Raw genomic sequence first — 12,186 nt, 5'->3', positions numbered from 1 at the left:
ATAGCTTTTTTTATTTCAACTTGGTTAGATTTTAGTTCTTTTATTTCTCCAGAAAGGGCTTTTATATCTCCCGAGAGGGTTTCTCTAATATCTTCCATGCTTTTTTCGAGCCCGGCTAGAACCTTGAGAATCGTCATTCTGAAGTCTAGATCTGACATATTACCAATGTCTGTATTGATTAGGTCCCTAGCCTTTGGTACTGCCTCTTGTTCTTTTTTTTGTGGTGAATTTTTCCGCCTTGTCATTTTGTCCAGATAAGAGTATATGAAGGAACAAGTAAAATACTAAAAGGGTGGCAACAACCCCAGGAAAATATGCTTTAGCCAAATCAGAAGAGATCCCAAATCGTGAGTGGGAGGAAAGGGGATATAAAGAGGTTCAGAAAGAAAAAAAAAAAAAAAAAGAAACAAATAAAAAAAGAAAACCAATAATGAAAAAATAAAAAAGGAAAAAAATATATATATATTAGATAAACTAGTTAAAAAACGTTAAAAAAGAAAAGGGTAAAAGTTAAAAAAATTTAGCAGAAGAGAAAAAAAAATGAAAAAGAAAAAAAAATTAAATTAACTGCAAGGCTAAAGAATCATGGGGAGAAAGCCATGAGTTCTGTGCTTTGCTTTCTCCTCCTCTGGAATTCCGCTGCTCTCCTTGGTATTGAAACTGCACTCCTCGTAAGTGAACTTGGTCCTGGCTGGGTTTCTTGTTGATCTTCTGGGGGAGGGGCCTGTTGTAGTGATTCTCAAGTGTCTTTGCCCCAGGCGGAGTTGTACCGCCCTTACCAGGGGCCGGGCTGAGTAATCCGCTCGGGTTTGCTTTCGGGAGCTTTTGTTCCCTGAGCGCTTTCCGTAGAGTTCCAGAGGACGGGAATGAAGATGGAGGCCTCTCAGTCTCAGGCCCGGAGGAGCCGAGAGCCCGGGGCCCCACTCCTCAGTGCGCCCTCAGAGAACAGCACCCAATTACTCCCGTCACGCTGGTCTCCGGCCGCGCTCCGAGCTGACCGAGCCTGCGAGCCGTTCAAGGTAACCCCGAGCTTAGAGTTCACTCCTCGGCTCTGTCTCTGTAGCCGGCTTCCCCGTTCTAATACCTGTAAGCTCTGCGACGCTCAGCCACCCCCGATCCTTCTGTGACCCTGCAGGACCTGAGGCCACGCTGACCCCGCGTGGGCTTCACCCCGGTTAAGCCTCTGGAGCGATGTCCCTCAGCGGAACAGACTTTTAAAAGTCCTGATTTTCTGCTCCGTTGCTCCACCGCTTGCCGGGAGCCGGCCCCTCCCCCCGCGGTCTATCTTCCCGTCGCTTTGGATTCACTTCTCCACCAGTCCTACCTTTCAGAACGTGGTTGATTTTCTGTTTCTAGAATTGCTGTTCTTCTTCTCTTCGATCTCCCGTTGGATTTGTAGGTGTTTGCAATCTTTAGATAAGGTATCTAGCTGATCTCCCGCTACCTGAAGTAGTCTCAGCTGCTACTTCTCCGCCATCTTGACTCCTCCCCCTGGATAGTAACCTTTTATCAGATATGTCATTGCAAGTATCTTTTCCCATTCCAAAGGTTGCCTTTTAGTTCTGTTGATTATTTCCTTCACTGTGCAGAAGCTTTTTATCCTCATGAAGCCCCAGTAGTTCATTTTTGCTTTTGTTTCCCTTGTCTCTGGAGATGTCTCTAGTAGGTTGCTATGCCTTGTCATAGAGGTTGCTGCCTTTGTTCTCCTCTAGGATTTTAATGTTTCCTGTTTCACATTTAGGTCTTTCATCCATTTTGAGTTTATTTTTGTGTATGGAGTAAGAAAGTGGTCCAGTTTCATTCTTCTGCATGTTGCTGTCCAGTTTTCCCAACCCCATTTGTTAGACTGTCTTTCTTTCCATTGGTTATCCTTTCCTGCATTGCCAACGATTAGTTGACCATACAGTTGTGAGTTCATTTCTGGGCTCTCTGTTCTGTTCCACTGATCTATGTGTCTTTTATTGTGCTAGTACCATACTGTCTTGATGACGACAGCATTTTTAATACAGCTTGAAGTCCAGAATTTGATGCCTCCAGCTTTTCTTTTCTTTTACAAGATTGCTTTGGCTATTCTGGTCTTTTGTGATTCCATACAAATTTTAGGATTGCTTATTCTAGCTCTGTGAGAAATGCTTATTGTATTTTGATAGGGACTGTATTAAATATGTTGATTGCTTTGGGTAGTATAGCTATTGCAACAGTGGGTTGTCTTTCAATCCATTAGCATGGAATGCTATTCCATTTCTTTGTGTCCTCTTCAATTTCTTTTGTAAGTGTTCTCTAGTTTTCAGAGTACAGATCTTTTCCCTGTTTGGTTAGGTTTATTCCTAGGTATCTTATTGTTTCTGTTGCAGTTGTAAATGGGATTGATTCCTTGATTTCTCTTTCTTCTGCTTCATTATTCAGGTATAGAAATGCAACAGATTTCTGTATGTTGATTTTGTATTGTACGACTTTCCTGAATTCCTGTATCAGTTCTAGCAGCTTTTTGGTGTAATATTTTTGTTTTTCTACATAGAGTTACATGGCATCTACAAATAGAGAAAGTTTATCATGGCATCTACAAATAGAGAAAGTTTGACTTCTTCTTTACCAATTTGGATTCCTTTTATTTCTTTCTGTTGTCTGATTGCTGAGGCTAGTACTTCCAGTTCTTTGTTAAATAACAGTGGTGAGGGTGGACATCCTTATCTTGTTCCTGACTACAGAGGAAAAGCTCTGTTTTTCCCCATTGAGGATAATATTTGTTGTAGGTCTTTCATCTATGCCCTTTATGATGTTGAGGTATGTTCCCTCTATTTCTACTTTATTTAAGGTTTTTATCAAGAACGGGTGCTGTACTTTGTCAAATGCTTTTTCTGCATCTATTGAGAGGATCATATGATTCTTATCCTTTCTTTTATTAATGTGTAATATCACTTGATTGATTTGCAAATACTGAACCATGCTTGCGGCTCAGGAATAAATCCCCTTGATCATGGTGAATGATTCTTTTAATGAACTGTTGGATTTGATTTGCTGGTATCTTGTTGAGAATTTTTGTATCTGGGACATTGGCCTGTAATTCTCCTCTTTACTGGGGTCTTTGTATAGTTTTGGAATCAAGGTAATGCTGACCTCATAAAAAGAGTTTGGAAGTTTTCCTTCCATTCCTGTTTTTTGAACAGTTTGAGTAGATTAGCTGTTAATTCTTCTTTAAATGTTTGGTAGAATTTCCCAGGAAGCCATCTAGCCCTGGACTTTTGTTTGCTGGGAGATTTTTTTTTTTTTTTAAGTTTATTTGTAACCCAATGTGGGCCTTGAACTTACCACCCTGAAAGCAAAAGCTGCATGCTCTACTAACTGAGCCAAACAGGCTCCCCTGTTGGGAGATTTTTGATTATTGATTCAGTTTCTTTGCTGGTTATGGGTCTGTTCAATTTTTCTATTTCTTCCTGTTTCAGTGTTCATAGTTTATATGTTTCTAGGATTGTATCTATTTCTTCCTGGTTGTATAGTTTGTTGGCATATAATTTTTTTAAAGTTTTTAAAATTTTAATTGCAGTGTAGTTAACATACATTCTCGTATTAGTTTCAGGCATACAATATAGTGATTCCACAATTCTATACATTACTCCATGCTCATCATGGTAAGTGTGCTCTTAATCCCCATCACCTATTTTTTTTCCTTTTTTTTTTTAAATTTGTTTTCAGCATAACAGTATTCATTGTTTTTGTACCACACCCAGTGCTCCATGCAGTCTGTGCCCTCTCTAATACCCACCACCCAATTCCCCCAACCTCCCACCCCCTCACCTCTTCAAACCCTTCAGATTGTTTTTCAGAGTCCATAGTCTCTCATTGTTCACCTCCCCTTCCAATTTCCCCCAGCTGCCTTCTCCTAACTCCCCATGTCCTCCATGCTATTTGTTATTCTCCACAAATAAGTGAAACCATATGATAATTGACTCTCTCTGCTTGACTTATTTCACTCAGCATAATCTCTTCCAGTCCCGTCTATGTTGCTACAAAAGTTGAAGATATTTGCAAATGACAGTACAGACAAAAGATTGATATCCAGGATCTATAAAGAACTCCTCAAACTCAACACACACAAAACAGATAATCATATCAAAAAATGGGCAGAAGATATGAACAGACACTTCTCCAATGAAGACATACAAATGGCTATCAGACACATGAAAAAATGTTCATCATCATTAGCCATCAGGGAGATTCAAATTAAAACCACATTGAGATACCACCTTACACCAGTTAGAATGGCCAAAATTAGCAAGACAGGAAACAACATGTGTTGGAGGGGATGTGGAGAAAGGGGAACCCTCTTACACTGTTGGTGGGAATCCAAGTTGGTGCAGCCTCTTTGGAGAACAGTGTGGAGATTCCTCAAGAAATTAAAAATAGAACTTCCCTATGACCCTGCAATTGCACTCCTGGGTATTTACCCCAAAGATACAGACGTAGTGAAAAGAAGGACCATCTGTACCCCAATGTTTATAGCAGCAATGGCCACGGTCGCCAAACTGTGGAAAGAACCAAGATGCCCTTCAACGGACGAATGGATAAGGAAGATGTGGTCCATATACACTATGGAGTATTATGCCTCCATCAGAAAGGCATATAATTTTTTATCATATTCTCTTATGATTGTATTTCTGTGGTGTTGCTTGGGATCTCTCTATCATTTGTGATTTTATTCATTTGGGCCCTTTCTCTTTTCTTTTTGATAAGTCTGACTAGGGGTTTGTCAGTGTTACTAATTCTTCCAAAGAACCAGCTCCTAGTTTCATTGATATGTTCTACTGGGCTTTTTTTGTTTGTTTATTTTTGTTTTTGTTTTTGTTTTAAAGATTTCACTTATTTATTTGATGGAGAGAGAGAGCGAGCAAGTACAAGCAGGGGAGCAGCAAAGGGGGAGGGAGAAGCAGGCTCTCCGCTGATCAGTGAGCCCAATGCGGGCCTCAGTCCCAGGACCCTGGGATCATGACCTGAGCCAAAGGCAGACACTTAACCAACTGAGCCTCTCAGGTGCCCATTATTTCCCTTCCTCTGCTGGATTTAGGCTTTATTTTTCTAGTTCCTTTGGATGTAAAGTTAGGTTCTGTATTTGAGAATTTTGCTACTTGAGATATAGGCCTGTATTGCAATATGCTTCCCTCTTAGGACTGCTTTTGCTGCATCCCAAAGGTTTGGAGTGTCATGTTTTCTTTTTCATTTGTTTCCTTTTATTTTGTTTCTTTTTAAATTTTCTGGCTAACCCATTCTTTAGTAGGATGTTCTTTAACTTCTATATATTTGTGGTCTTTCTAAATTTTTTTTCTTGTGGTTGACTTGAGGTTTCATAGCATTGTGGTCTGAAAGTATACATGGTATGATCTCAATCTTTTTTGCCTGTTGAGGGCTGATCTGTGACCCAGTATGTGATCTATTCTGGAGAATGCTTCATGTGCACTCAAAAAGAATGTGCATTCTACTGCTTTGAAGTGAAATGTTCTAAATACATCTGTTAGGTCCATCTGGTCTAATATGTCATTCAAAGCCATTGTTTCCTTATTCATTTTCTGTGTAGATGATCTGTCCATTGCTGAGAGTGGGGTGCTAAAATCCCCTGCCTTTACTGTATTATTATCAGTAAGTTTCTTTATGTTTTTTATTAAATGATGTGTCCTTAAAAGTTGGGGGCATAGATATTTACAGTTGTTAGATCTTCTTATTGCCTAGACCCCTTTATTAAAACTCAGTGCCCCTCTTTATCTCTTATTATAGTCTTTGGTTTAAAACCTACTGTGTCTGATATAAATATAGCTACCCCAGCTTTCTTTTAATATCCATTAGCATAATAAATGGTTCTTTATCCCCTCACTTTGTTTTTTAAAATATTTTATTTTTGAGAGAAAGGGGAAGAGCATGAGTTGGTGGGGGGCAGAGGAAGAGGGAGAAGCAGGCTCCCCACTGATCAGGGAGCCGAATGCAGGTCTCAGTCCCAGGACTCTGGGATCATGACCCAAGCCAAAGGCATTCACTTAAATGATTGAGCCATCCAGGTGGCCCTCTGTCCCCTCACTTTCAATCAGCATGTGTATTTAGGTCTAAAATGATTCTCTTGTAGCCAGCATATTGGTGGGTCTTGTTGTTTTATTCAGTCTGATACCCTATGTCTTTTGATTGGAACATTTAGTCCATTTACATTCAGTGTGATTATTGATAGATATGAATTTAGTGTCATTGTATTACCTGTGAGGCCATTATTTCTGGAGATTTTTCTGTTCCTTTCTAGTCTTTGTCACTTTTGGTTCTTCTTTTCAACTCACAAGTCCCCTTTAATATTTCTTGCAGAGCTGGCTTAATGATCATCTACTCCTTTAGTTATTGTTTGGGAACCTTTTTATCTCTCCTTTTATCTTGAATGACAGCGTTGTTGGATAAAATATTCTTGGCTCCATATTTTTCCCATTCAGGATGTTGGATAGATCATGCTACTTTCTTCTGGCTTTCCAAGTTACTGTGGACAGATCAGCTTCTAACTTTGTCTTCCCTTGTAAGTTAAAGATTTTTTTTTCCCTTGCTACTTTTAGGACTTTCCCCCCCTTATTTTTTTTTTATTTTTTATTTTTTATTTTTTATTTATTTTTTTTTTTTTTTGCAAATTTTACCACAATGTGTCTTCATGTCGGCTTATTTTTGTTGATTTTGATTGGAGTTCTCTGTACCTCCTGAATTTGGATATCTGTTTCTTTCCCCAGATTAGGGAAGTTTTCAGTTTTAATGTGCTTAAATAAACCCTCACCTCTTTTTCCCCCTCTCTTCTTTGGGGACTCTTGTGATATGAATGTTATTACACTTTACAGAATTGCTGAATTCCCTGAGTATATATTCATGACCCAGTATTTTTCTTTCCCTCTTCTTTTCAGAATCATTATATTCCATAATTTTATCTTCTTTTTTTTAAGATTTTATTTATTTATTTGACAGACAGAGATCACAGGTAGGCAGGGAGGCCAGCAGAGAGAGAGGAAAGGAAGCAGGCTCCCCACTGAGCAGAAAGCCCGATGTGGGACTCAATCCCAGAAGCCTTGGATCATGACCTGAGATAAAGGCAGAGGTCCCAACCCACTGAGCCACCCAGGTGCCCCCATAATTTTATCTTCTTATCACTTATTCATTCCTCTGCTTCTTGCATTCTTGTGGTCATTACATCCAGTTGGTTTTAAATTTCAGTTATAGCAGTTTTTATTTTGGGCTGACTAGTTTAGGTCTTTTATCTCTGCCATAATGGACTGCCTAGGTCTTCTGTGCTTTTCTTAAGCCCAGCTAGTATCCTTATGCTTGTTTTTATATTCTTGATCAGGCTTATTACTCCTATCTATTTTGATTATATCCCTGGCTGTGACATTTTCTTTTTCTTTATTTTGGGATGAGTTCCTTCACCTTGGCATTTTGTCTAGGTCTCTGTCTTCTTCTGTATGTTAGGTAAGCCTATTATATTTTCTGCTCCTGAGAGTAATGGTTCTGAGAGAGCATATATTGTCTAGGACCTGGTGCTTCAGGAAGTGTTTCTGGTGTATGTTGTGTGGACTCTACTGCTGTGTTTTGTCTGTGTTAACTGTTCATAGCCTCAGTCATCTTACCCCACTTTATTGTATCAGAGAGTACCTCTATAATTTTCTTGAAATGGATGTGTTAGTGACATTGTATCAGAAAATATTGTTACTGTTCCTCTTTCAGACACCATGCATTGAAGTGTGATAACTCTTTTTATTGTGCATGCTTCTCACATACCTCTAGATAAAATAATGGCAGAAGTCAGATATACAAAGTTAGAGGTATTCCAACCCAGTCCCTGCCCCATCTTATGTTAGTACCATTAATAATGACACTTTGTTAAAAATGAAAAATCTGGGACAAATGTTAAATGAGTTAGAAGACCTAACAACAAGAGTAAAGGTGGACATTCAATTACCCTAAATGTAATGGACAATCTTGAACACATTTTTTTCTTTTCAGAGTGTTTTTAAAAATTTTTAAATTATTATTATTTTTAGAGCATTGTGGGGGAGGGGCAGAGGGAGAAAGAGAATCTCAACCAACTACATGCTGGGTGCAGAGCCCCACACAGGGCTTAGCCTCACAATCCCAAGATCATGACCTGAGCTGAAATCAAGAGTTGGATGCTTAATTGACAGAGCCACCCAGGTGCCCCTCAGAGTGTACTTTTTAAAGTGGAATTATTTTTTTAAGATCTATTTTATTTATTTTAGAGAGAGAGCATGTGGTGGGAAGAAGAAAGAAACACAAGCAGACTCCATGCTGAGCAGGAAGCCCAGCACAGGGTTCGATCCCATGACCCTGAGATCAGATCTGAGCCAAAACCAAGAGTCCAGCGCTCAACCACTTTAAGTACCCCTTAAAGTGGAATTATTGAGTTATGGAACTTAAGAAGGAGTTTTGTAACTATATTTAGTATATTATCAACTGTTTCACCAGAAAACTGGCCCAGTTGCCATCTATGCATAAATGTTATACAAATATTTTTAGACTATTACACGTGATTATGTTTTATCTTCCAACAAAATTTTAACTTCTAGAGGGTAGGGGGCCTACGTTCTGAATTTTTCATTTAAAAAAAAAATCAACCAGGGGCGCCTGGGTGCCTCAGTGGGTTAAAGCCTCTGCCTTCAGCTCAGGTCACAATCTCAGGGTCCTGGGATCGAGCCCCACATTGGGCTCTCTGCTCGGAGGGGAACCTGCTTCCTCCTTCCTCTCTCTCTCTCTCTCTCTCTCTCTGCCTACCTGTGATCTGTCTGTCAAATAAATAAATAAAATCTTTAAAAAAAAATCAACCACCATGTTCATAATCCCATACTCAGGTCATATTATGGCTCACATATGTTGTCAAATGGCAGACAGCAGTACTAGAATATTGGAACAGCAAATTCTTCAAAGCATTTTATATTACTCAAATAATTAATATTATTTTATACTCATTGAAAATTGGAATATATAGGTAAGCAAAAAATAAAGGAAAAAATATTTCTTCCCCCATCACCATGGCATTTATATTTACCAGACTATTTCTTCTGTAGAAGACTCTGATAACTTTTTTTAGTAATCCTTAAGTAGACTGAAGTTTAGGTGCTAATGGACAGTTGTCAGGTTCTCTCACAGAAGCTAAGCTTCTGTGATGTCTTCTGCTTAATTCCAGGTTTGACTCTTCCTACAAGTGGAAAGGTGTATATTAGTGGATATGATATCTCAAAAGACATGATTCACATCAGGAATGACTTGGGCTTTTGCCCCCAGGATGACATATTGTTTTCAGAATTGACAGTATCAGAACATCTCTATTTCTACTGTGTGGTGAGTCAGAGTGATGTTCTTTTCCTCCACTCTTCATATGCTTCAGGCAGTGTGAACAAGGATCAACATCCTTACCCTAATTTGGTGGAAGGTTTTTTGGCATTGTTCTTTTACCATAAAGGAAAGCAAAAGGAAAAAGAATTGTCTTATATATAGATAACTGTGTAAGAGAAGTTCTGATATAAGAATTTTTTAAGTAAAAGTTGGAAGCACCTTGTAAACTCTGGCCCTCTCTTTCTAGATAAAAGGAGTACCTCCAGAGGTACGTGCCACAGAAGTTAATAACATGCTGACTTCTTTTGATCTGCTGGAAAAGCGTGATGCACTTGCACAGTCACTGAGTGGAGGAATGAAGCGCAAACTCTCTATTATTATAGCACTTATAGGAGGCTCCAAGGTAAAGAATGGTTAACATGAGTCCCTGCTCCAGTTGATAAATGAAACTCACCTGACACAAACCTAAGGGCTGATATGAATCTAACTTTCTAAAAGGAACTTCTGAAATGATAATCAGAGGGGGTTCCCATTATTGACCTGGTGGTATAATGTGATTATGGGTTTTGAGATTACTATTTTAACATTTTGCAGAGTTCTTAATATAATGTAGTGTAAGTTGTGTATCTTAACTTAAATATGCACCCCACAAATAGTAAGTTATCCCATAAGGGACACAGCATGGATCATGAATTGTTCTTTTGGTCTTTAGGTGGTGATACTTGATGAGCCAACATCTGGCATGGACCCAGTTTCGAGAAAATTCACCTGGAGTGTCCTTCAGCAGTATAGATATGATCGTACCATCTTACTGACCACCCATCACATGGATGAAGCTGATGTCCTGGGTGACCGTATAGCCATCATGGTCAAGGGATCCCTTCAGTGTTGTGGCTCTTCAATTTTCCTGAAAAGAATATATGGTCTCTCTCTCTGATCATTGTTTGGATGCTAGTGGCTTAATAATATTATTCTAACATGATTATTACAATTTTTTGTCACTCTACACAGGTCTTCAAAAGTTTCCTGTGTCCTATTATGTTAGATCTAAACTATTTAAATCAACTCTTTGTAATTTAGACAGTTCCTATCTAGTTGATTACTTCCCATTATTACTTAACAAGTATATTCTAACTTGGAAAATATTCTTTTTTGACCCCACAAAGGTCATGTTTATTTCTTTCATATAGCTTCTACTGAAGTGTTAATTTGTTGCAGGAGTAAAGTAATTCTTCTGAGGGATTTAGTACATAGATTCATGGCTTGGAGAGGAAAAAATCAGTGACTAGATATTTCTTACCCTTTCCAATCAAATCAATATCAAACTCCCAGTATAATGAGTTAAATACTTTCAAGTTTATTTTCATAAATAATATTCCTGAGATGTGGTAGTTGATCAACAAGAATTTACTGAACAGAAAGTGACTGAACAATGGAATAAAATTATCTTGACTTGACAAATATACAGTCTGGTTAGTCAGTGAAATTAGTAAAATGAAAATGAACAATATAAAAACCTATATAATTTGTTCTGAAATTACATGGCTCAAAGCAGTTAGTGCTTCAAAATTGGGAGGAAACATGAGAATAGTTAAACATGGTGTTCCATTAATCATGAATTCAGTATTTGAATTCACTCATCCAATCACATATTTTACAGATAAGTTATTATATTCATATTTACACACATTATCTCATCTAATCTTTATGAAATCACCATTTTTATGAAGCAGAACATTGGAGCTTTTATTAGGTAATGTATCCAAAGCATGTGAGTAAGTGGACCTGTGGATCCCTCTGGCACCAAGACCCATGCTTTGTACTCTCATATGCTACCATTTCCCATGAAAGAGGATGTTGGGTTTAAATAGTCAATTTGGTGAATGTCAGAAAGAGAGGGACTCATATTGTTGAATGCCTTTGTACTAACAGACGAGGATATAGAAATTGATATTCTCATAGTAGGTTAGTTATAGACACAAAAGTGTTACTCAAGTATATTGATTATCCATAGAATGTCTTTAGCTGCAGGCTTTATAAAGGCAATGGAGAAAAGAACATGATTTTTAAGGAAGTTGGATAAGTAAATGAAAGCAAGTGACTATATTACCCCTAGAACAATGAGTAAGTCAGCCTGGATCATAAGGTTTTTTGGGAGGATCAATAAGAAATTAAGTGTGACGGTCAGGGATAGAAAATGGAAGGACATTGAAAAAAACAAGAGTGGTTTTCATTAGATGTACACATGTATATATAAGAAGAAGTTAGAAATAGTGGATTTCAAAGCTCCATTCTAGGATTTAACAGTAAGCCACCTTAATGTGATGAATTATAAAATAATAAGAGCAACAAGACCAGAAAGATGAATAGGTGTGTATACCTGTACACACATATGTGCACAAACATGCACATGAACATGAGCGTGTGTATAAAATCCCGAATGTATCAGGCAGACTTGGTGTTAGAAGTCCATATAGCCTGTTTTCATATGACAAAGTGAAGACTTCCTAGTACAGTAAGGTAAAATTTTACAGTTTTCATTCATTAACATGAATGACATGTGTCTGAAACTTTGACATGTGTCTGAAAAGTGGTGAGCAAGCATTAAGTATTTAAAGAATGATGGAAGGAAGAAAATCCAAATAAAAAAGATATATAACAATAAAACTTTAACAAGTTTAAATTGTGGTCAGAGTAAAAAACCTATATACCCAAAGGTTAAAGAGTCAGGGACTGACTAAGAGGAATGGGTTGAAGGTAATTTGAAATCCATTTCCTCCTAAGCACAAACATGATTCCTCTTAAAAAATGATATTTTTAACAGGCAAGAGCCCG

The 12,186-nt window shown here is 38.1% G+C and overlaps 1 protein-coding gene across 1 annotated transcript in view; it reads left to right on the top strand.

The window, feature by feature from the left end:
• The window catches only part of LOC116859025 (ATP-binding cassette sub-family A member 3-like), a 141,093-nt gene that overhangs the window by 65,624 nt on the left and 63,283 nt on the right, over positions 1–12,186 (top strand). Inside the window, exons 12-14 of the mRNA XM_032844014.1 lie at positions 9,203–9,357; positions 9,599–9,754; positions 10,064–10,274. Of these exons, the coding sequence (XP_032699905.1) occupies positions 9,203–9,357; positions 9,599–9,754; positions 10,064–10,274 (522 nt within the window). The remainder of the gene's footprint in view (positions 1–9,202; positions 9,358–9,598; positions 9,755–10,063; positions 10,275–12,186) is intronic.

Source organism: Lontra canadensis, unplaced genomic scaffold, assembly GCF_010015895.1.
Source record: "Lontra canadensis isolate GAN:19392208 unplaced genomic scaffold, GSC_riverotter_1.0 scaffold146, whole genome shotgun sequence".
Lineage (NCBI taxonomy): Eukaryota > Metazoa > Chordata > Mammalia > Carnivora > Mustelidae > Lontra > Lontra canadensis.
The sequence above is the reverse complement of the archived record's forward strand: the minus strand, read 5'-3'. Positions and strand labels throughout refer to the sequence as shown.